The 26,923-nt window shown below is 32.5% G+C and overlaps 2 protein-coding genes across 3 annotated transcripts in view; one reads left to right on the forward strand and one right to left on the reverse strand.

The window, feature by feature from the left end:
* The window catches only part of LOC114324787 (sorting nexin-16), a 32,431-nt gene extending 22,132 nt beyond the window's left edge, over positions 1–10,299 (forward strand). Inside the window, exons 3-5 of the mRNA XM_028272634.2 lie at positions 3,182–3,490; positions 6,312–6,448; positions 10,106–10,299. Of these exons, the coding sequence (XP_028128435.1) occupies positions 3,182–3,490; positions 6,312–6,448; positions 10,106–10,172 (513 nt within the window). The 3' untranslated portion in view covers positions 10,173–10,299. The remainder of the gene's footprint in view (positions 1–3,181; positions 3,491–6,311; positions 6,449–10,105) is intronic.
* Positions 1–26,923, reverse strand: part of LOC126887736 (uncharacterized) — a 165,827-nt gene that overhangs the window by 52,780 nt on the left and 86,124 nt on the right. The window lies entirely within an intron of this gene.

Raw genomic sequence — 26,923 nt, forward strand, 5'->3', positions numbered from 1 at the left:
AAACTTACAGATCATATAAACAATACATAAGTAAAGTAACTTGTGAAGTGGTAACGATTAATTTTATTTGGGATGCTAATTAGGGGGTGATTTTCACAATTTTTTTTACCAAAAATAAAAGGGAGCAACATTATTTTGAGCGTAACTTATTCACTTTTAATGTTATAAAGTTTTATGGGTTGTAATGAGTTTTCCCTGAAAATTGCTTGATTTTTTGGTTATTTCACGTTGAAATATTGGATTTGGAATTTGACGAATAAGAACCTACTTTTCATGAGCTACAACTCTTCTATTGGATGTACATACTTTTTAAAATATCCACCGTTTTTTTTCACTTTTTTATAAGCTATATTTTTGCTAAGAATACTTTTTTCGATAAAATACTTACTTTTTGAGTCATTTGCGAAAAACCGTCTAAAAATGTGCTTTTTTGTTGTTGAAAAATGAACATTATTCACTCTTAAATAACTCGAAAAGTATTGATTTAGTGAAACAACGCTATAGAACAAAAGTTGCTTAGAATTAGTCAGTTTATCCATTTCGGGGCACAATATATTTTTCTATGACATGTTCGCCAAATTTCATGTCAATCCAAGCGGTTATTTAAAATTTGGAGCAAAAACCGTGCGTAAATGGATTATCACACATTTCACCTGATAATAATCGAAGCCAATACATTAAACCAACTGTGTCATCTAATTTGCATGCAATTTTCAAACGACTAAAAGCATAATTGAATAGTAATTGAGGCGAGTTGTGTTTTTGAATAGTAAGCAACTAGCGCTAATGTGAAAATTTAATAAGTATTGTCAGTAAAATGTTAAAAAGAATGAAGATAGGTCGAATAAATATATACAGAGCTAAATAATAGGTGTATTCTTGTTTTGCTTATTTATATTTTGATAAAAAAATTTTAATAGAATATAGGATAGATGCATCAAGATAAGGGCAGGTCTATAAAAGCCCTAAAAATTTAAACGTGTTAAGATTGGGTTTTGTCTTTCTAGAACGCTGACAAACAATTTTATGATCTTCATATTTAACTCCTGCTGCTAACTTCATATCTTCTGCTTGTGGTCCGTCTTCTTCACAGATGGTTGAACTGGAAGAAACTCAATAGTTGAATGAAAGCAGTCAAAATTCTACTTTGTATTACCAAATTCCAACTTTAAAAACGTAGTTTGACATCATGCAAAAATAAAAGCGAAACGTGCATTATAATTGTGAAGCTAAGGGTCATTATGTATGTAAATTACTTTAAAGATAAAAGAAACACGTAAAATAACGTGCTAAATATAGATTTTAGAATTATCATATCTTTGTACGGCCAGAAATATATTTTCTCAAAAACATGTAAGACTACTTACTCTCGAGAAACATTGATGAGAACAAGAAAAACTATGTTGTTGATATTAATTGATTGTTGCTTTGTTGAGAACATACATATTAATATAATATAATAATATTAATATATAGTAAAATGTTATTAAAGATCAGCAGTCGGATGTTGTTTATAAAGTAAATTCTAAAGACTGCAATATAACATAAAATATATTGGGCAAACACACCAATATCTACATAGAAGAGTTGTTGCATACAAACATAGTGTACAAACCAATAAATTAAACACTACTAGTCCTATCGCCGGGGGGGGGGGGGGGGGGTACAACGGCCTCCTTTATTCAGATGGACTTATTTATTTATTTTAACCCGTATAACACGAATTTTTTGGGTACCAGTTGATCCGGATGTCGATAAGATTGTTATAAACAAACAACTTTCAGCACAGAGGAATCACATAACAGCGATTTTTCGCAAAACAAAACATTTTTTTGTATTTTTTTGGTCATTCTAAGCAAAAAATGTTTTTACAAGTTTTTCGTAGGATGCATAGTTTTCGACATAAACGCGGTTAAACTTTCAAAAAATCGAAAAAATGCAATTTTTGAACCCGAATAACTTTTGATTAAAAAATAAAATAGCAATTATGGTTACCGCATTTGAAAGATCAAGTCAAATTCTATCGGTTAAATAAAGCTATACACATAGTGCTTGAATGATGTTTTCAATGTATTTCTCATTTAAATTCGAACGAGTAGGCGCTCATACAGATAATTTCTACGTAGATTACCTACGTACCTTAAAACGCATGCATTGGGCACGGGAAACACTACGTGTTTATAGCTTTGTTTAACAATAAAAAAATTAATTTTTAGCCATGCAAATAATCGAAACCGATAAAATTTGAGTTGAACTTTCCAACGCAGTAAGCAGAATTGCTATTTTATTTTTTAATCAAAAGTTATTCGGGTTCAATAATTGCAAATTTTCGATTTTTTGTAAGTTCAACCGAGTTTATCTCGAAAGCTACGCATCCTACGAAAAAACTTGTAAGAACATTTTTTGCTTAGAATCACCCAAAAAATACAAAAAAAATTTTTGTTTTGCGAAACATCGCTGTTATGTAATTCCTCAAGTTCTTTGTTTATAACAATCTTATCGACATCCGGATCAACTGTTACCAAAAAAATTCGTGTTTTACGGGTCAAAATACATGAAAAAACTTGGGTAAGTCCATCTGAATTAAGGAGACCGTTGTACCCCCCTTGGCGACAGGACTATACAGCCTCAGCCAAACATTTTATATAAGATAACGATGATTTTGACTTTGAAAACGTACAGATTCCAGAAAAAGAACATATTCATGTAATAAAATATCTATATTGGAGGATGATTCACATAAAGAAAGATCAAAATTGTATCAATAACAAGACATATCTCAAGGATCTCTCCAATATATATCATAACTTAACAAATTGACCTTGTTTTGTAAATGTACCATTGATAGATATTTTAAATACCACCCTGAACCGGCTGTATTTTGAAATATCTACTATGTGGTTTAGGGTCAAATATAACTTCCACATTCAACACAGACTAAAAACAAGTGCAGACGTAAATTTAAAGTATATTATGTAATGTTTATAAAGTGCTTATTGAAAATGGCATAGCGGTACTGATCAACGGTAAAGGTGTAGAGACTGCAGCATTGAAAAGGTTAAAATCGATGGAATCTTCTTCTGCAGTACCAAATACTTTCACTTATTGCTTAGTTTTGTTTTCAATAAGCCCTTTTTTCATCTTATTGTTCTCCTTCAATAGTTTTTATTTTTTTTTTTAGGTATATAAACTAAAAGTAGAAAACAAAGAAACTGGTGACTTTTGGTACGTCTTCCGGCGTTACACTGACTTCGTTCGTCTGTGTACTAGATTAAGAACCAATCATCCTAACATAGTACAACATTTACCAAGGAAGAGATGGTTAAAGAACAACTTCGATCCTATTTTTTTAGAGGAGAGAGTCAACGGTCTCCAGACTCTCGTCAATGCTATCTTAAGTGTACCTGAACTCATCGCGTCTCAAGAAATACAGGACTTCTTTTGTCTAAACGAACCTCCTGTGTATTCGGAAACTAGCGAAGAAACCAAAGTAAGTATTAATGTGGTTTTTTATTTGTTCTTTTTCTCTTCTTCTTCTTCTTCTTCTTTTTGTTAGACACGACTTTGTCTGTTTTTTCAATGTGCCTCCAGTAAGTTGTCGTTCCATCGTTTTCGTGCTCTTTCCACTGATCGTCTTCCTATTGGGGGGAGGGGGGGGGTATCGCCTCTCGCCGTCCTTACTATTCTATTTGTTGTCATTCGGCCTTCATGTGGCAATTCCATACTACTCTTCTGATTCTTACCCAGTGATTAACGTTCTCCACCTTGCGTCTCCGTCGTACATCGTTACTTACAGCTTTGTCTCATAGTGTCTTACCATCGATTTTTCGAAGGGTTTTCATCTCTGCTGTTTCTAGCAATCTTTTTGTCCTATCTGTGTCAGGTCGTGTTTCTGCCGCTTATGTAATTTGGTCTGAAGACTGTTAAGTAAATTCTGTCTTTCCCGATATTTTCATTTCTCCATATTGTGTCATTCAGGCAACCTGCGGCTCTGTTTGCTCTATTCACTTGATCGTCCACTTTTGTTTCGAGCTTTTCTTAGCTAGATAGTGTGATGCCTAGCTATTTAAAATCCATCCTCTTTTCTATTATCCGACTCTCCATCTCTAATTTACATATTATTGGATTTGCTTTTGTAACCATGCATTTTGTCTTTTTTCGGAAAAATTAACAATTTAAATTTTCTGACGGTTATATTAAATTGGTGCAGCATACGTTGTAAATCATCTTCACGGCAGTAATTAGTAAGGCATCGTCTGCAAAGCAGATTATTTTAAGTTGTTTTTCTCTCATTTGGTATCCTTTTTTAGTTCTTACTGCTTTATTATTTCATCCATGATCAGGTTGGTCAATAAAGGAGCTTCAAGCTTCAAGTGGGTCAAATCTTCAACTTTTACTTTTATTGTTTGTTCTGGTCGATTTTCGATCGTTTTAATTATTCCTAGATGTCAAATGCCTTGCTAAGAGTGTAGGCACAAAATTTCGGGCCAATGCTTTTTAAATACATTGATTTTTTAGAATCCTGAGAAAACTAATAAGTATGTTTGACAAATTTAAACGCAGAATGAAATATTACATGATTACCGAGGGCCGAAATTCCCTGAAAACTTCTATAATGTTTATTTTAATAAGATACAGGTGTGAAAAAGAAGAGAAAATTGAGTGTGATTTCTAATTTCAAATATCTTATTCAAAAGAAACTTTTTGTTTATTCTAAGGGACTTTCGACCCTCGGTAATATTGTCCTGTTTCATCCCGCTTTTAAATTTTTCAAAAATACCTATTAGTTTTCTCAGGATTCGAAAAAAGTGAATGCATTTAAAAAGCATTGGCTCGAGATTTTGCGCCTACGCTCTTAAAGTGAATTGACTAAAAGTGAACTGCTTCTTTTAATCTACTGCAGCGGCAACACACATTTAGTGATACATCTTTTCAAGTTAGGACAGATATTAGGATGTGATCAAGATGTTTCCTTTTACTCATGTGTTTTCTGACTGATTTGAGTGATTTTTGTAGTATGTTTTAGCCTTATTATTTAAGAAAATCGATGTAAAATATTGTTCCTAGACAGGTAAATGTCATTTTATACCGAGTATAACAATCATACTGTGCTTTTTCCTTAAAGTTCGGAACACCATGTGGAATATTCTAGCATATATAAAATATTGAAATTAAAACTCAATTGTAGCCTTAGACTTCCTTAATATTTTGTTTTTTGATTAATTCGCTTATGTTCGATAATAAAAGACATACTTTTATATTACAATAAATGAGGTATGCTATTTGGTCTTGCTCAATATCATTCCAAATCTGGGGAGCTACTGTTTCTACCTCTTGTAAGGTTCTAGGAGGTGTCAAACGCTGTCGTAGTCTTCTGCCAATTATGTCACACAAATGTTCGAATGGGTTAAGATCTGAATTATGCGGAGGCCAATTCAAACTCCGAAGATTTACCTGTTGTAAATATTCGGTTACTGTTCGTGAACGTAAGATCTTGCATTATCGTGCATTAGCAAAAAATTGTTACCAATATAACGAGTCGATAGCATGGTAGCTAAGTCCTTCGCTATGTAAGATCACTGCTTGAACACACTCATCGGGGGTCAAATTCCTTGTAGCGCATTCCATTTCCACCAAACAACAAAAAACAGTACGGACTTAATTGAAACTGAAATAATAAATCTACTAATTTTCACAACAAACCACACTTTTTGAGTGTTAACTATTAAATTGTTAATTTCTCCATTTCTCGTAGCCTACTTTAGGCTTGTTTATTAAACTAAGCAGAAAATGAGGATTTATTGATGAAAAACATGGTTAGTTGTTATTGTACCTAACTTTTTTATTATCTCTAACACTAACATAAGCAAATGAATCGAAAAAGGAAATATTAATAAAGCCTAAGGCTACAATTAAGTTTTAATTTCAATATTTTATATATGCTAGAATATTTCACAGGGTGTTATGAAATTTAAGCAAAAAACACAGTACGATTGTTACACCCGGTATAAAATGAAATTTACCTGTTTACCTGTCTAGCCACAAAATTATTACAGCGATATTGCATAAGAATAAGGCCATAACATATTGAAAAAATCACTTAAATTTGACAACAGGTTTAGGAAATTCGAGATATCAAAATTGACCCATTTTAAGATGTTCCGTTAATTTTGCCGCTTAGTGTGTAATGTAGTGTGTGTTTTTATGTTTTGGTTTACTTTTCGGATTTTTCTACTACGATTTAGATGTAATGTAATGTAATGTAATGTAATTTCTTTATTGTAGAATAATTTGACGATTATTTTTTTCAGGCAATATTCGAGGCTTTAGAAGAAACCATTAGTTATCTGAAACAACAAGTCCGCGAAAAAGATGCTTCCCTGGATTCCTTAGAAGAAAAATTACATTCCTTATCAACAGAAAATGAAAATTTAAGAAAACTTATTAGGTAACTAAAATAAAACATTTTGTCTACTCTATCTCATATTATGTTTAAGTTTTTAGTTTGTGAAAACTGTCATTATAGATAGCAGTACGTGAAGGGTCTAAAGTGTGCGTGAAGTAACAATGTATTTTAAATGGAATTTATTCTTCGCACTGTTTTTTGGCACTCTTTTATATAATCAAATATTCTTAACTTTCGCGTTGTCATGGTAATGACCTGTGAGCAATAAATTACAACAAAAGTTTTGACAGTTTTGTGGTTTGAAAGAAGTCTGAATTTTTACATGTCAAAGTTCTAAAAATTGTAGAATAGAAATGTATTCCAGTGACAAAGACTTGCAGTTTTTTATTTGTTTATCGTAGATAAAATATTGTATGAAGCTGTGCGTGAAGTACTTTTTGCGCACTTACGCGATGTATAGCACTCGCACCGCTCGTGCTCTAAACATCGCGTGAGTGCGCAAAAAGCATACTTCACGAACTGTTTCATAAATACCTATTATCAGAAATGGAAAAATTATCAAATATACATCGCAATATTGCTTTATTTGTAGTTTTATTTTGAATAGGCATTTCTCATCTAGTTTCATTAATTCTTAGCACAATTGTGGTTTTGTTAGTGCCTAGTATTATTATCAGCGTGGCTACGAAATTATGTTGGTGTTTGTTGCATGTTGCGTGTTTTTTTTTTAAATACTGTTTTAACTGTTCTCTCTGCGTTAATGGGTTATTTTGTTGTGTTCAGATAGCTCTTTTTGGTAGTGTTTTTTAAGCATGCCAGAAAAATACGTCGGCCAAGTGTGATTGTGTTGTGCAGACGTTAAGTCAGTCTGTGTTGTGTGTATTTCAGAGTTCAGAAAACATGTTTGACAAATCAACGTCTTGTTATTTTACATGTTCATTTCAAGAAAAGTTCTTAATTATTTAGTATTTTTATTTAGCGTATGGCTTAAGTATATCACAGAATATATTTAGATTTATGCATTATACAATGCATCACAAACAGATGTCCAATTTTTTTATATATTCGATTGACCCTTCGGTTGCCATTACAAAGTCTATAGGGTCGCCTGTGTATGCTCTGCGTGGGCAGTCCTGAACAATGTGACTGATCGTCTGTCTTGCAGCGCCGCAGTCACAAGAAGGCGAGGGGAGTTTACCCCATCTGTGGAGGGAGTCGGCGCATCTTCCACAGTTTGTTCGAATTCGATTAAGGGCTGCCCAAATCTTACGGGGACGTTCAAATTCGCCAGGTTTCCCTATGATGTCCGGTAGACTATGGTAATGCGGATCTGTCCTACTTTCCCAATCTTCTCTCCATCGGGTATTTAAGTCAAAGTTGTAGAGGGGGTAACCTGGATCGGAGACGGTTTCCAAGAATATCGGGGATGTCGTTGTGGACTAGAAGCTGGCGACTGTCCATTATTTTGTTATATTCTTTAACCAATGCATGTTCGCGGCGTAGGTTGGGTGGTGCTATATTACTAAGGATAGGTAGCCACATTGTAGGGGTGGGCTTAATTGTGCCTGTTATCATACGCATAGTACGGTTTAGTTGGGTGTCGACCAGGTGGGTATGCCTGCTATTTAGCCACACTGGAGCACAGTATTCTGCCACCGGATATATCAGGCCAAGAGCAGAGGATCTTAATGTTGATGCTGTGGACCCCCATGTAGTGCCGCAGAGTTTCTGTATTATATTGTTGCGTGTTTTCAATTTTGCTGCTGTTTTCGTCAGGTGTTCTCTGAATGTGAGCGTTCTGTCTAGAGTAACCCCAAGGTATTTCGGGTATTTATTGTGTTTTAACAGCTTGTTATTAAAATACACTCGCAATTCTCTGTTTGCCAACTTGTTGTTTAGATGAAAAGCTGATACTTCAGTTTTTGTAGTACTTGGCTGTAGTCTCCATTTCTTAAGGTATTCGCTGAGGATGGATAAGTCATTCGTGAGAGTGATTTCTGTAGTTTCTAAAGATTGGTGGCTTGTTGCAAGGGTCCAGTCGTCAGCATATCCAAACTTCCGAGATTCGGTTTCAGGCATGTCAGCAATATAGAGGCTGAAAAGTAAAGGGGCAAGGACAGAACCCTGTGGAAGACCATTGTTAAGTTTCATCTGTCTACTCGTCTCCTTTCCCATTATAACCTGGAAGGCTCTGTTGGTCAGCATGTTGTCAATGAGGTTAATTATCTTTCTGCAGGGGATAATGCGGGCCAGTTTATATATTAATCCCTGTCTCCAAACAGTATCATATGCTGCTGTTAGATCTATAAATACTGTTGCTGTCTTTTGTTTCTTTTGAAAACTAGCTTCTATAAAAGTTGTTAATGACAGCACTTGGTCCGTACAGCTTCGATGAGGGCGGAAGCCAGCTTGTTCAATGGGGACATTTTCTAGTATCCTGTGACTAATTCTGTTGAGGAGAAGCTTTTCTAATAGTTTATATACCATGCTGAGTAGAGCTATGGGGCGGTAGTTTTCTGGCTTATCGTTTGATTTGCCCGGTTTCGGAATTGCAATTATCTTTGTTCGCTTAAGTGAGAAAGGAATGTTACCTGACTGAAGTATATCATTAAAGAACATTGCAAGCCACTGTTTCGTGTATGCACCACTGTGTTTATTATTAGTAAATTAATTTAATTATTATTAGTAAATTATTTAGTAAATATACCCTTCAATTCAATAGTTTCATCGATTGTCATTTTGTTTCGAGCTCCTATCATATGTTGTATAATCTGTGTACAATTTTAATATACACGGATTATACGACATATGACAGAAGCTCGAACCAAATGACTGTGAATGAAAAACCCTATTGAAGAAGTTTCTTAAAAATTCAGAAACATAATTGTATCATTCATGCTACATTACATTAAATTTTCAAATTCATGTTGATACCTATTCTGCGTTCTGCAGTCACTTTGCAGTGTGGGCAGCATATCCTAATATAAAACTTATGAAACCTTGCAGCTCAGTGTTGCCGGTTTTATTTATTATTTTTAAATATTTCATAGATAGGTACTATGAAAGATATTTATACGATATTAAAGATATATCATTTGAATATTAATTATAATTAGCCTGTGATTAATATTATATTTAATAGTTATTTATGATATAAGTGTTTAAAGTACAATTTTAAGGCACGCATGTGAAAGTTTCGCTTCGCTCATTCTGCAATTCTGTACTTTGTACGCACGTAAGAAGTTATACTTCTATTATATGATTTCAACGAAATAAATATACTTTCAGCAGGTTATTTGTGTTTAAAGATTAAACTAATTTTTACTTACTACTTTCCAAAAAAATTTATTAAAACAATACTAAAAATAAAAAAAAGTTAGATAACACACGGATTCGAACCAGGGACCTCTCGATATCCGGTCGAACGCGCTACCATCGAGCTAAACTCCCTTTGCTTTGACAGCTTACAAGATTTCTCATATATACTGACAAATTGAATAGACCAAATGAAGTATAAAAATACTTTAAAATTTATTTAATATAAATATTAATATCTCTTGGAAACACTGTTCTTCATAAGAGTCTGTATGAAAGGTGACCGTGGAACGCAGTATAGAGTATTTTTAATCTCATACGAACAATGTTTTGTTATTATAAATAAATCTAGTTGCCTTTCATGTTTTGTTTTATTTGTTCCAGCAATTCAATGATGAGCTGTCAGAAATGTCAGAAGGAGTGCGAGAATATCCAAAAACTGTCAAAGTGATACCAATACTTTTCTCCTATTGTTAAAAATGAATTTTATGTGATCAAAGTTGACTAATTTGAATATTTTTTATGAGATATTTTTATTAATTTATATACTAAGAATAATATAAGGATCTACTTCTATACTTTGTGTGTGTTTTTTTCATGATAACCTTTATGAATCAAAAGAAATAAGAAGAAGTTTATTAATCCAAGTGCATAGGATGCGTAAGTAATACTCGGAAAATATATTCAATAGAGGAGCAATATCAAATTGGTTTAAGTCAGGAGTATATTGATTATTTCTCTGTAATCCACAGCTACTTTTAGGGCCGGTTGTTCGAACGCTAATCAACAATGATCACTATCAAATATTTAATTACTGTCACAACTGTCAATGCCAACTTTGGTTGGGTTGCTGAAAACATAATTGATTATAATTATGAGATTAGTTAATCAATTAACATAACAATTATTAACATAATTGATTAACTAATTTCATAATTGTAAGCAATAATTATGTTTTTAGCAACCCAATCAAAGTTGACATTGACAGTTGTGACAGTAATTAAATATTTGATAATGATTATTTTTGATTAGCGTTCGAACACCGGCCCTTACAGTTGAAGTTAAAGAAAATTTTGTTTTATTTTACTACTATCAACAATCAATGTTTTGAGTATACCAAAACGAAACAAAACCAAACAAAAATGTTTGGCTCTTCCATTAGAATATCCGGGCCATTTCATGATAAATGAGCAAATATATGACCTATTACAACTCATTAATCAGGGCAAAATGAATGGAAAATGAGTAACTGGAAGAAGAAGAATCTATAGGAACAGGACAAATTGTGAGACTTTTATGACTCTCTTCAGTGCAACAAGTGAAGACGAAATAAAAGTTTGACGAAGATTATCATTGTTTTTATTATTAAATCTACTAGAAGAAAAATGGAAGCTAAAGAATGCGGATTGGGTGAAATTTCAAAACCATATCCATCACAACTTGCATATAATAAATTAAAACAGAGGTAAAAGCTAGAGAAAATAATAAACAACACGACACATGTGGTACCTGATGTTGTTGTGAAGCTATTTCCTTGTGGCATTTTTATAATCAACTATTTATAATGGGAAATAAGCCACAATTTTACCAAAAAAAAGTAGTAAAGTCGTCCCAGGAACGCAACTCATAAATATTGACGATATCATTTTAAAATCTTCTACTTTAAAATGTATAATATACGTGTGAATTGCCAATATAAATAAGTCAGATTAAATAAATTATTAGAATTTTTTTACTTAGCAACAACATTTTTGTTTATTTTAGTAGTATTTTGTATTTTGACAACGAAACCCGATTTGGGCTTCGAAACGTTAATAAAATCTTTTTTTGGTAAAATTGTGGCTTATTTCCCATTATAAATAGTTGATTATGTGGTACCTGAAATAGAAGAAATTCTTATTGATGTGGAATCAGAAATACATGAGGCTTTCGTAATATAACAACACTGTATCGGAGCATTTTTGGACATTAGTTATTTGTGGTGTGCAAGTACTTGGAAAAGATACGAGAAACGATCTTGCGCGAATAGCGGAGAAATCTTTCAACTTTCAACAAGTACATGTACATGAAACAATGTATGTAATTTCTTTAATTCAAACTACATTTTATTGCTGTCAGAAATCAGAAAAAAAAATGTTTATTTTAGAAATAAACATTTCTTTTCGCTTAAATAAAATGTTCAAACTTCCAAGAAGCAGGTGGCTGGTGGGAACTGGCTTGGACATTGAATTGAATCGAAAAGCAATGTTTATTTGTGATATAAACATTTTTGCTGATTTCGGACAGCACTAAAATGTATTTTGAATTAAATAAATTACATATTATTTTTCTTTTTTTTGTCAAATAATTATATTAAATTTTTTTTGAAGTTATACTTCTTTACCGGCGATAGAGGGTAAATTTTTATATGGGAAAACCTAGCGACCGGGCGCATGCGCATTATAACTTTGTTCTGATTGGATGTTCAAATGACATGTCAAAAATTATTCAATATGGCGGCTGTGGCACAGCTGTAGTTAGATTATTTATGGTTGTTGCCTTTTTAAAATTTGTGTGAAAAGAAACAACAAACAAAAGTTAGTTAATAGTTATACTGCCTTTTTAAATAGTTTTCATATACCTATATTTTTGGTAAGTAGTTTTTATTATAATCATATTGTAATTATACATTTGTATTAGGTTGAAATACATACATTTATTTTCTCAAGAATGCGGATTTTAGAGAGAAATCCCAAATTAGGTTCGATTTTTATTTTTAAATTACGATTTTTTGGCGTAGATTTATTTATCTAGTAGGTATGTAATGCTTTGATTTACATACTTAATTTGATTACCAACAAAAGTTCTACCAATCTTCATCTAATATATTGTTTTCTTACTGTTTTGTTATATTTTTATATTTTATTCCACAAAATTTAACCTACATAATTTAATTTTCAAAACAACTGTCAAACAGTAAAACGTTCAGTTACCGTATTTTCCCACATGATAAATAATGTGGGATTGGACAAGTGAGTCTACGCTTCGATTACGAGTCAAAGCGGCACGAAATTCAAGGGTTCAATTCCCGATGCAAGTTTTACTTTTTTATTTTTTTATGCATGTTATGATTGTAAGTATATTTGTTATATAATTTTTTTTTTCAGAAAATGCGTATTTAAAATTTTTGCCAACAATTATTATCGTTCAGAAATCATTTTTTCTTTGTGGCATTTTTCAATGTGTTTGTGTGCGTTTTATTCTTTTATTTTTTTAAATTTTTGGTATTGCCTTAAAAATCACATAATATGTAGTAGAAGTATAACTTCTTACGTGCGTACAAAGTACACACACATTCTTGTTTGAACACCCTGTATAATTCATTGTGTAAATGTTTATATTTCTGAATAGAAAATTGCATAACCTTTCAAATGAGCTAGCACAGGACCCCTATTCCCATTTAAAAAATCATCGATTACGTTATCACACCCAGATGGATGACGTCACTAGTACGATATATACTAGTCCATTCTTTCACGGTTTTTGCTCTAAATTTTAAAGAACCGCTTGGATTGACGTGAAATTTGGCATGCGTATAGCGTACATGTCAAAGAAAAAAAGTGATATTGTGCCGATGTGTGCTTTTGCCCTGGGGGTGACTTTCACCCCCTACTGGGGGTGAAAAAATATATGTCCAAAATAAGTCCGGAAATGGGTAAACTGACTAAAGTAACTTTTGTTCTATAGAGCTTTTTCGCCAAGTCAACACTTTTCGAGTTATTTGCGAGTGAATATGTTCATTTTTCAACAAAATAACCACATTTTTAGACGGTTTTTCGCAAATAACTCAAAAAGTATTTTGTCGAAGAAAATGTTGTTTGCAAAAATATAGCTTATAAAAAAGTAAAAAAATGGTGTACGCGTTAGGTCTCTGGATCTCGTAGAACCAGAGTTATAGCCAATAAAAAATAGATTCATATTCACCAAATTTCAAATAGAATATTTCGACGTGGAATATCCAAAAACTTAAGCACTTTTTGGGGAAAACCCATTATAACTTTTTTAAAGTGTTTTAAAAAATCTTTATTTCGGTTTTTACAAAAAGTTTCTAGCATTAAACTTAAGCAAGTTACGCTCAAAATAAAGTTGGTCCCTTTTGTTTTTGCAAAAAAAAATCGGGAAGACCAACCCCTAATTAGCAACTTAAATGAAATTAATCGTTAGCGCTCCACAAATTATTTTGCTTATGTTGTGTTTATATGATCTGTAAGTTTCATCGATTCAAAGTGCTTATTTTTAAAAAAATTTGGTTTCAAAGTAAAATTTTTAAAAATTTAAATTTTGAAAAATATGCTTTTTTTCAAAATAACTTAAAAATTGTTAGAGATACCAAAAATCTCGAAAAACCAAAAAGGTCAGATTTGCTTTTCTGAATATCATGTATTTTTTTGTTTTTCTGTTAGACAAAAATTGATTAAGATTTGGTGTTTCTAAATTTGCATACATTCGTGATCAGTGACTCGTTCAACCCCTTTTAACTACAGCCCTTTCAATAATAAGGACTTTGAACCGATGAAACTTACAGATCATATAAACAATATATACACGAGTCAAGAAACTTGTGAAGTCGTAACGATTAAGTTCATTTAAGATACTAATTAGGGGGTGATTTTCTCGATTTTTTTACCAAAACCAAAAGGGACTAACTTTATTTTGAGCGTAACTTGTTTATTTTTGATGCTAGAAATTTTTTTTATTAAACAAAAATGAAGCTTTTTTTAAGCACTTTAAATAAGTTGTAATGAGTTTTCCCCAAAATGTGCTCCATTTTTGGTTATTTCACGGTAAAGCATTCAATTTGGAATTTGACGAATATGAACCTATTTTTCATTAGCTATAACTCTGCTTCTACTAGGTGTAAAGACGTGATGTATACACCATTTTTTAAATTTTTTACAGGCTATATTTTTTCTAAGAATGTTTTTTCGACAAAATACTTACTATTTGAGTTATTTGCGAAAAACCGTCTAAAAGCGTGATTATTTTGTTGAAAAAATGAACATATTCATTGCCAAATAACTCGAAAAGAATCGACTTAGTGAAAAAACTCTATAGAACAAAAGTTACTTAAAATTATCCAGTTTATCCATTTCCTGACTTTCTTTGGACGAATATTTTTTCACCCCCAAGAGGGGGTGAAAACCACCCCCAGGGTAAAAGCACATATCGGCACAATATCACTTTTTTTCTTTGACTTGTTAGCTGTGTGTATGCCAAATTTCATGTCAATCCAAGCGGTTCTTTAAAATTTAGAGGTTTTGCAATATTTTACCGTTAAAGAACGGACTATACGCCAAAATATCACAATTTCAAAATAAAAATGGAACTATTTTGGAATTTTTCCTTGTTGTTGCTGGTTTACGAAATAACGAATTTATTCCTTTCATTTGCACCATACTGTATATAAAAGTCACAATATAGCATGTTAATTTGCCTTAAAAAATATGTGAATTATCCCAAACTCATCAAACTTCAACATCAACTTATAGAACTCCATTTGAAAATTAGTTTTCAACTATCATCTGTTTATCTCACAAAACTGACAAAATATTCCAAACCATCATACACAAATCAACGGTAGATTATAATATCATACACAAATAATTTTCTTGGCAGATTTGTATCCTATTGTGAAAGTGAGTCAGATTTAATGGGTCCAGCTTAAATTAGATTATTTTTTTTATATTGTCATCTTGGAATGAGATCAATGCCAAAACCAACAATACGTTATTGTTGCTATCTGTTGGACCGATTTAACACACGATTGCTGTAGCTAGGAAAGAATCTAAAACAAACATTCAAAAGATTCTGGATTATTGGCAACGGTGAATCGAATACTACCGGTGAATAAACTGCGTGGATGTCTGATGCCTGTATTTCTAATTGTTGTTTACTACAACAAAAAGAATTATGTTAAATCACATATTATTTATTATATTTTTCTTTTTCAAAATTCATAAATGCTTGTGTGTGTAGCATCGAATCGAAACAGTTAAAGACACGAGTGGAAGAAATGCAGTAGCAAAATGCCACATTGGGTATAATAAGGAAACTATAAATATTTATATATTTTTTTTATTAACTAGACCTATAAGCTCTAGTTAAATGTCTTCCTCGTGAATCTAGAATGAAAATGAAAATCAAAAACATCTATAAATACTTCAAACAATCTTAGCCCCAAAAGGACCAACAGCTCAAAATCAGGTCGTCTAATCAAACCCCCCATAGAATGGACCTTTGAGGGGAAGGTGTTTAACTATGTATTACTAAACCGAACATACCCGTGAGACAGACGGGATGTCAACTGTCAAGGTTAATGTCAACCATTAAAATATTATCTATTAAAATATAAGTTTGTATTTGGTTTTCAATAAATGATTATAAAGCTTATCCAATTATTAAAATATCCTAGTATATGTGGATACATTAATTTTAATAAATAATAATTATTACATGTACTTACGCTGGCCAATTTTTTGTATGACACGGTGACAGGAAAATACAGCGTGTTTTATATGTTCGTTCATGTGTATTATTTCATTTTTCCTACTGTACCTAACTTTTTTATTATCCAACATAAACGAATTAATCAAAAAACATAATGTTAAGAAAACCTGGCGCTATACTTGGGTTTTAATTTCAGTATTTTATAAATGATAAATGCTAGAATGTTCCACAGGGTGGTGCGAACTTCGAGAAAAAAACATAGTTTGATTGGTACACCCGGTATACAATGAAAATTTACCTGTTTAGCAACAATATTATTACAGTGGTATTGCTAACGAATCAGGTTATAACATGTTCAAAAATCAACTTAAATCGGCCAACAGGTTTAGGAAATATGAGACATCAAAAATGACCAAATTTTTAAGTGGGCCGATTTCTGTGCACGTAAGTTTATTACAAGAATAAAAAACCGCTAAACGCCGTAAAAATGAGTGGCGCATACAATATTCCAGCTACAAAAGGTCTGATATGAATATTACGTGGCGCGAAAATGTATTTTAATTTTGATGGAAAGCAAAATTCTAGTTTTATTTTAAAACATTTTTCCATAATATTTGCTAAATTTGAAGTAAAAGGTGCCACACAAGAGTAACTTTGATACAGTTTGAATTTTGAAACTCTTGTGGCGCGTTTACTTCAAATTTAGCAAAATAAAACTAGAATTTTGTTTTGCATCAAAATTAAAATACATTTTCGTGCCACGTAATATTCATATAAGATCTTTTGTAGCTGGAATATTGTATGCGCCACTTATTTTTACGGCGTTTAGCGGTTTTTTATTCTTGTATCAGCAGGTTTTCAAAGTTATTTATAAATTAAATGTATGAAGTTGAATGCAATGTTTCTCGATTACACGTTAAGCGTTATAAATGGTCGCCTTTGTCGCATTATCTCCCAAATGATCTAGTGTCCATCGAATGTAAACTAGATTTTTTTCTATTCGAAATATATTGAAAAAAAATATTGGATAGCCGGTAAATGAATTTGGATTGCCCGTTGCCAGATCAAATTTAGCGTCGTAATCACTATAACTTCATAAACCATTTCGGAAATAATCGTTAATTGGATTATACTTTTGTAGCTTAATAACTTCTAAACGACTTAACCGATTTTGATCACTAAACATGAGTTTGAAACATATTGACAAGTAGTATCTGATGCATCTAAGGTCAAGTATGATAACTGAAGATATTACAGGAATTATTGAGCTTGAAAAACCGTTTTTTCCCATAGGAAATAGATTTGATCATATTTATGAAGTTTATACATTAAAAATTCGAATTCTCCTGGATATGAGGTATACACCGTTAGATCCGTCTAGAGTCCTTCTACAAACGCTTAGCTATTGGCGCAATTCGTAGGTTGAAATATTGAGTAATTGTCGAAAAACCAAAATTTTCAGTTTAGTTTTTCGGCTATACTGAGCCGTGTGTATGTCTGATCCTGACGGCTTATGAAACTGTGTTTCCTGACACCATTTGAAAGCTTAATTCAACACTATTGATTTGGTGTATTTGCGATTCTCCTGTCTCTTCTCGAACCGACGATATGTACCCCCAGTAAATGTGCCGTTTTGTGCCTACCAAGTCCTATAGCAGGCTTATGGGTGGTCAAAAGTCACAAAATTCACCGGTTATGAATCGGCCCTTACCCCCTCTTCAAACACAGAAAAAAAATAACTTTTCCACATACATACTGTTATATTTCTATTTGATATAAAAATTAAAATTTGATAATTATAAACAAAATTCACTTTAATATAAAATATTTTTAATTTTCTCAACCTCGGGCATATAAATTTAGAACAACCTGTATACAACAAATTGTTATATTTAATTTTAAGAAGTGATTAGAATAAGCGTACGAAACTCGGAACAATGTGCTTAGATAAACAAAGTGAATGACGCGTACCATTATCGTTCTTCTCGGAAGGTCGATCATTAGCCTATGCTAAATAAAACTCAGTGAAATAGATGATAGTTCATTATCGTTTTTCGCGGAAGGTTTCGATCATTAGCCTATGCTAAATAAGACTCATTTGAAAGAGAGAATAGGTCATTAAAATTTGTAAATAGTTAGAAAGTATTTTAGAATGGGAATTAAATATTTTCTTTGGAAATCCATTAAGCATATTTAGAAAGTTTAAAAATTGGTTTTGAGGAATACTGCGAATGAGAGTTGGTGGTGGAAGGTTGATTTGTGAATCTGGAAGGGATATTTAGAAAGTAGGGGAATGAATGAAAAATAGAGATCGGAATGTTTTGAGCTGTCGAGAAGTGAAGTCGAGTAGTAGACGGTAGTGTACGGAGAGTGAGAAAGCCGGTAGTTCCGTGAGTGTGGAGTATCTATCGTGGAACGAGAAGTAGGCCAGGTCGAGAGTAAAAGAACCTCCTTGAGCCAAGAGTGTCCCGGTAGCTGATAGCAGTTTCGAAAAAGGTAGAACACAGCATCACGACAAAAGCAGGAACGAGAGCTATTCGAGCTAGTTTTTCAAAGGAGAACATTACTGGAAGCCAGGACGAGGTTTGATCGCAGCCAAGGATAGCAGGAAACGGGTCTTGTGTGAGGACATTTTCAGTTCACCAGGAAAAGGTCAGTCTCATTTGTTTGGACATGAATGTATGGGTTTTTCGTATTAAATTCCACATAAAAAATTGAATAACATAATCAATAATATCAGAAAAGCTTCATCAAAGTTAAATAGAGTTGTTCCTAATAACTCCTAATAGTTAAATGTTAATAAAAACTTTCAATTGAAAACCAAAAGGAAATAAGATTCCCATTTGTAAATGTTATGTTTAAGAATAATAAGAAATAGCAAATATTAAGCATTGATTGCCTTTTAAATAAAATAAAAAATATTTTGATTATAATTGTAACCCATATGTGTATTTTTTTTACTCTTTTCTTTTCTATCCCGATTAGGAACCATTAAGAAATATTTGAAGCCACGAAAGTAAGTAATTAATTTATAATTCGCCCTGAGATTGAAAACATATTGATATGTGATCTGGTTAATTAATTAGATTAGTATTAATACATTGATTAAATTAAGTGACATATAAGAATATTATCTCATATCAATAATCAAGAACACATCAACTGTCGTCCAACGTGGAAAGCATTGTAAAGTATTTCTAGTGGCAAATTTGAAGGATAGAAAGAGTAAAGCCGGTATTTGAAAATTTATATGCCTGTGGTAAAAAGTGAGATACTTACATTTGATAACATAAAATTTTAGATCTCTTTAGGTACAAATTTTACATAACTGATTTAATATTTTATTTTACGATATTTACATTTGATATATTTATTGACAATTTATAATATTTGGGTGAGAAAAAGTCGTCTTGGTAACATACTAGTAAAATTTCATATTTGGCGGGGATAATACTTCTTGAAAACAAATGTCTGTGACAAGAAGCCAAAGCAAGGATAACAAAAAACAAAAAGAACATTCAGACCAAGAAGATATTTTAGACACGACAATCATGGCATCAGAACAGCAAGAATTATCAGGAATAGATAAATTATTACAAATGATGCAACTCCAGTCACAAAGAATGGAACAGAAAATGGATGAAACACAACAAAAACTGGATGACAATCAAAGAGAAACAAAACAAACAATGGAGAAAAATCAGGAAGAAACATCAAAGAAAATGGATAAAGTGGATCAAAAAATGGAGGAAACACAACGAAAAATGGATGAAACACAACAAAAATTGGATCAAAAAATGGATGAAACAAAAAGAATAATGCAAGAAAATCAGAAGGAAACAAAACAAGCCATAGAAGAGAACAACAAGAAAATGGAGGAACGCATAGAAAAGTATGAAATGAAAATTCAAGATAAAATAAAGGAGTTAACGAATGGCCAGAAAAAGGAACTAGAAAATTTGGAAAATAAGTTGGAAAATGCTATTCAAGTAGACAGAGAAGAAGTGGAAAAAAGAATCACAGAAATAGAAAAACAAGTCACCGAAAACCGGACGCAACAAAATGTCGGAGAAAGAAGAGAAATGGTTATACATAGCACAGATGACGTGAAGATAAGGTTTGGCGGGGATGTAAGAAAATTACACCCAGTGCCGTTCATAAATAGCCTGAAAAAGAAAATACAGCACATCGGAAATTTCGAAACAGCAAAAGAAACTATCAGAAACCATCTCAAAAATGAAGCAAGCCTATGGTTCGATTGCAAAGAAGAAGAATTTGACAGTTGGCAACAATTTGAACAAAAATTTTTGAATTATTTCTGGGGAAAAGTGCAACAATTGGAAATTAACAAGGAATTGCAAAATGGGAAATACAATGATAGGATGGGTATATCAGAAAGGACATATGCATTACAAATTTACTATAACGCAAAACATTTACAATATAATTACTCATCGGAACAATTAGTCGAACTGATTGCAAGACATTTCGAAGAAACGCTGGAAGACCATATCACATTGCAAAACTACAAAGACATAGATAGTTTATGCCAATTCCTACAAATAAGAGAATTACGTGTAAGAGAAACAAAATCAAGAAGGTCGCGAGAAGATTACAGGCCCCGAGAAACACAGGATTACAGAGATAGAAATCAAAATAGGAGGGACTATACAAGACGAGATTTTAATCCCAGAAGGGAAAACGAAAATAGAGACAACGGAAGAGGAAATTATGAACAAAGAAATAGGCAATGGAATGAGGACAGAAATCGAGAATACCAGAATAGAAACACCACACGCTCAAATCAAGAAAACAGAAATAATGGTAGACAAAATGAACAGGGATATCAAGAAAACTGAAACAGATCCGACAGACCAAGAGAAAATAGAAGAGAAGTAAATAATACCCAGACAGATGGATATGACGGAGAGAGACATTATGACGAAAATATAAACAACGATGAGCAACCGGCGTTTTTTCACGACGGCGCTCACTAAAAACCAAAAATCAAACAGGAATCTTTTGTAACCCCAAGGAGTTTATTAAATTGGCAAGAAACAACGAAAAGAAAAATGGAGTTAATTTAAAATTTGTGGATGGATTTATCAACGAGAAACAAATTAAAATTATGATAGACACTGGATCTGAAATAACATTGGTCAACAGAAAACTAATAGAAGAAGTTAACTTAACAAATTTAATTTACAAAATACCTAGGGTAAATTTAGCGGGCGCAAACAAACAGACATTGGCAACTATAAATGAAGGCATACGAGTAATGGTACGACTGGGTAAGAAGATGTATGCACTACAATGTGTAATAATGCCAAACATGTCACATGACATGATAGTAGGAGTTGACGAATTGGCAGAAAAACATGTAGTGATAGATTTTAAAAATAATACGATGAATCTAACAGAAGAAAAAGAAGAAGAACAGGACAAGGAACAGGAGAAACAAAATACGGACGAATCAGGTAAAGAACAAACAGTGGAAATGAATTTGGCAACGAAGCAAGGACAAAGAAGAAAAGGGAGAAAAAGTCAGAAAAAGACAAAAGAAAATGAAACCTGTGGCTCCTCAAAAGAAGAGTTGAGCCCAGAAGAAGAAAATTTGAGAGTATCAGAAACAAAGGAAACCTGGGATTCCTCAAAAGAAGAGACGAGCTCAGGAGAAGAAGAAATAAAGCAAAAAAATGAAAGCGAAAAAGATATGATCGAAACAGTGGCATTTGAAGAGGAGGCATATGAAAACGAGGATGCAGAATACACGATAAAAGTATGTGAAAAATCTGAGGAAAAAGACAGAAGATTAATATGGGAAAAAGGGAAAGACAACATAATAGCCGACACTCTAACACAGGATGAGGACACTGAAAATAAGGAAACAATTACTCTACAGGTGGGACTAATTAGAGTAATACAAGAAGAAGGGGTATAAGACGTAGATTAAAGTAAGGAAATATACAGGGAGTTGGTTTTGCCTCGAGAAAATTTATTTAAAAATGCAGATAAATTTTATCGAATACAAGGCGGGGATTTGTTATATTTCTATTTGATATAAAAATTAAAATTTGATAATTATAAACAAAATTCACTTTAATATAAAATATTTTTAATTTTCTCAACCTCGGGCATATAAATTTAGAACAACCTGTATACAACAAATTGTTATATTTAATTTTAAGAAGTGATTAGAATAAGCGTGCGAAACTAAAATCATTAGCCTATGCTAAATAAAACTCAGTGAAATAGATGATAGTTCATTATCGTTTTTCGCGGAAGGTTTCGATCATTAGCCTATGCTAAATAAGACTCATTTGAAAGAGAGAATAGGTCATTAAAATTTGTAAATAGTTAGAAAGTATTTTAGAATGGGAATTAAATATTTTCTTTGGAAATCCATTAAGCATATTTAGAAAGTTTAAAAATTGGTTTTGAGGAATACTGTGAATGAGAGTTGGTGGTGGAAGGTTGATTTGTGAATCTGGAAGGGATATTTAGAAAGTAGGGGAATGAATGAAAAATAGAGATCGGAATGTTTTGAGCTGTCGAGAAGTGAAGTCGAGTAGTAGACGGTAGTGTACGGAGAGTGAGAAAGCCGGTAGTTCCGTGAGTGTGGAGTATCTATCGTGGAACGAGAAGTAGGCCAGGTCGAGAGTAAAAGAACCTCCTTGAGCCAAGAGTGTCCCGGTAGCTGATAGCAGTTTCGAAAAAGGTAGAACACAGCATCACGACAAAAGCAGGAACGAGAGCTATTCGAGCTAGTTTTTCAAAGGAGAACATTACTGGAAGCCAGGACGAGGTTTGATCGCAGCCAAGGATAGCAGGAAACGGGTCTTGTGTGAGGACATTTTCAGTTCACCAGGAAAAGGTCAGTCTCATTTGTTTGGACATGAATGTATGGGTTTTTCGTATTAAATTCCACATAAAAAATTGAATAACATAATCAATAATATCAGAAAAGCTTCATCAAAGTTAAATAGAGTTGTTCCTAATAACTCCTAATAGTTAAATGTTAATAAAAACTTTCAATTGAAAACCAAAAGGAAATAAGATTCCCATTTGTAAATGTTATGTTTAAGAATAATAAGAAATAGCAAATATTAAGCATTGATTGCCTTTTAAATAAAATAAAAAATATTTTGATTATAATTGTAACCCATATGTGTATTTTTTTTACTCTTTTCTTTTCTATCCCGATTAGGAACCATTAAGAAATATTTGAAGCCACGAAAGTAAGTAATTAATTTATAATTCGCCCTGAGATTGAAAACATATTGATATGTGATCTGGTTAATTAATTAGATTAGTATTAATACATTGATTAAATTAAGTGACATATAAGAATATTATCTCATATCAATAATCAAGAACACATCAATACATACCCACAAACATATTCCCCTTTTTAAATAAAAATTGAGTTATACTTCTGAGCTCGGTAACTTTTGAATGATATAACCGATTTTCAAAATTAGACATGCGTTGGAAAGGTAATGACCAGTACTATGAGAAACCGCAAAGGTCTCACTTAGATTTTCGAAATTTTTGGGAGTTTTGGGGACGAGAAAGAAAAACAAATCCTAAATAGGAAGGTTCGTAAAATCCACAGCCTTGGACCAAAATCAATGGTTGGTATATGGTTGGGTGAGTTTTCTCGTGAACTTTAAGATGAGAGTTGGTCCAATTTTCAATTCAGTCAGATTTAGAAATTCTAAAATTTTGTGTATATATAGTGTTGCGTGTAGGGGGGTTGTGCGCCACTGGCGAGAACTGCCGTTCTCTGGTAATATTATTTTAACAATACAATAATAGTAATAATTATTAACACCAAATATAAAATAAGGTTTTAATTATTTTTTTAGTAATAACAAATTTTGGATTCTTAAGATTTCTCTAGACAATAGGTGTTATGAAAAAATTAAAATAAAAATTGTATAAAAAATGATTATCTCATTTAAAATAAATATTTCTTATTTACCATGAGGTCGCGCCCGTGTGCGTCGCACGCGTTCCACGCCAGTTTACGGGGGCCCTGCATTTAAGCCATGGACATAAAATACTGATCTACGTTTTCAACCTATATGTTATGATATGCCTTTGATTATTTATCTAATACGTAATATGAGTTGTAATTTGAAAAAATCAGCATAATTAATTGAACTTTGTACCAGTGAATATATCAAACGGCTAAATCGGGAACAAGTTAAAACATTTTTTTAGGGGGATGGTAGCTGTATCATCTTTTGGTAAAGGTTACCGGCTGGAGGGCCAGTCCGGGCCTAGATACGACTCAAAAAGTGCCTGTGTTTAATTTTTACATACAATAATAATAGACCAGGGTAATAAGCTGGAAATAGACCATTTTCGGGACACTCAAAGATCCAGGTAGCTGACTACTTTTTTAGTTATTGTAGACCTGCAGGGGCGGCTCCAGGATTTTATTTTTGGGTAGGCAAGCTACCGGGGGTCTGGGGGGTATGGAATACCCCCCAGCTAAAAGGGGGTCATTTTTTGGAAATGACAAACGAAATTGTGAGTTTTTAGGCTCTCTCTGACTTAATTTTCCAAACAACTTGTTAAGTGAGTTAATGCCTAGCTGGAGGTAACAATTATACTAATATATATTTTCCAAGAAACTTAATGTAGGCCTACCTCCATAGTCTAGTCTTATGTTATAAATTTAATAAACTTACCGGTACCTGATACAGAACTCTGTTAGGGTAAGTGCACTATGTATATATAATGTATTTAGCCTAATTAGTATTGGGAAATAAAAACGACAAAATCAAATTGACGAGGCAAATCACACAAAATGTATTACACAAGTTAGTTATTCTTACAGTGTTCGAAAAAGAGTTGTACATATTATTTTAAAATGTTTAATGAATTGTTTAATTGAACCTTCTATTGAACAGAAAAATGTAACTGATGGAGTTCATTTTAAAAGGAACTTTAGTCTTCTCCCTTTTTGAGCGGCGAATTCGTCTACAACAATTTCAGGGTGACATAGGAGATTGTAGCTAAGTTCTCGTTCTATTGAAATCACTCCCAAACTGTGAAGTCTTTGCCCCATCATTGTAGATCTTAAGCAGTTTTTAATTCGTCTCATCGATGAGAAACTTCTTTCAGCTGTCGCCGAACTTACAGGCATCACTAGAACAACGGACACTATATATCTCAACTCATTGAATGAACCGAAGGAAAAAAGCTCTTTATACAGATCTTCTGTACTTTTACATTTGGAAAACATAGATTTGCCTAAGTCACACTGTGCTTTTAGTTGAATGCAAAACTCTTCATCTTTTCCCCAAAATTTAGCAAACGAACACAATTCTTTTGGATCCAGAAAATTTTGTGAGTTTGGATTACATGATGATATGCAAGCTAGAAGACTTGAATTTTCTGAGAATCTCTTTTCCATTTCTGTGTAACCTTCAGCCCGCCCGCGCGGCCCTGCTAACAACGCCGGCTGTGTCACTACGGCTCTGGCAGTGTAATACACGGCTCGGCCCATTGCGTGATGTATGATCCACAATTTCACATGCGTTGCCCACAACTTTTGGGTAGGCAATTGCCTACCCTGCCTACCCGCTAAAGCCGCCACTGTAGACCTGCGTAGTTATTGCGTCCGTTTTTTAATGATTAACAATTTAGTGCAAAAATCGCGATATTTTCGATTTTTTGCACCCCATTCAAAAGCTAAACAGTTGACATAAAACTACAAAATTTAATTTTTTAGAACATTGAAAAACCTTCAAAATGCCGATTTTTGAAAGTTAAAAAGTTAATTTGTTGCTACGCAAACTGCAAAATAAGTGAAAATCGTTATTTGTTAATAACTTTTACTCAAACTACTTTAGAAATTTAGGGTTTAACCCAAAGTTGTGCATTGGGGTACTTAAAAAACACTTAAAATTTGAGACCGATCCATTAATTAGTTTAAAAGTTATTCTATTTGTTTATCCCAGAGACCTTTATTTTGCAATAACATAAGACAGAAAATAATGAAGATAAAGCAATTCTGCGTATGTAAAATGAAAGTAGAAAAGTGTACTAAAAAAAGATAAAAAAATTATCTAATATAGTCAAAAATAGTAATGCCAAATTTTTGAAATTTTGTAGTTTTTAAACATTTAGAACAACTTTAAAAATATTGTCCGTAAAAAAAAGAATTTGTGTGTACTTTTGTACGCACGTAAGAAGTTATACTTCTACTACATACCTATTATGTGATTTTTAAGACAAGAAAAAATTATTTCTGAACGATAATAATTGTTGGCAAAAATTTTAAATACGCATTCTCTGAAAAAAAATTATAGGTATAACAAATATACTTACAATCATAAAATGGAAAAAAAAAATAAAAAAAATAAAAACTTGCATCGGGAATCGAACCCGTGAACTTCATGCCGCTTTGATTCGTAATCGAAGCCTAGACTCACTCGTCCAATCCCACATTATTTCTCATGTGGAAAAATAGGGTAACTGAACGTTTTACTGTTTGACAGTTGTTTTAAATATATAAATGTAATTAAATTATGTAGTTTAAATCTTGTGGAAGAAAATATTAAATAACAAAACAGTAAGAAAACAATATATTAGATGAAAATTGGTAGAACTTTTGTTGGTAATCAAATTAATTATGTAAATCAAAGCATTACATACCTACTAGATAAATAAATCTATGCCAAAATATCATAATTTAAAAAT

The sequence above is a fragment of the Diabrotica virgifera genome, chromosome 7 (assembly GCF_917563875.1).
Source record: "Diabrotica virgifera virgifera chromosome 7, PGI_DIABVI_V3a".
In the NCBI taxonomy this organism is placed as follows: Eukaryota; Metazoa; Arthropoda; class Insecta; order Coleoptera; family Chrysomelidae; genus Diabrotica; species Diabrotica virgifera.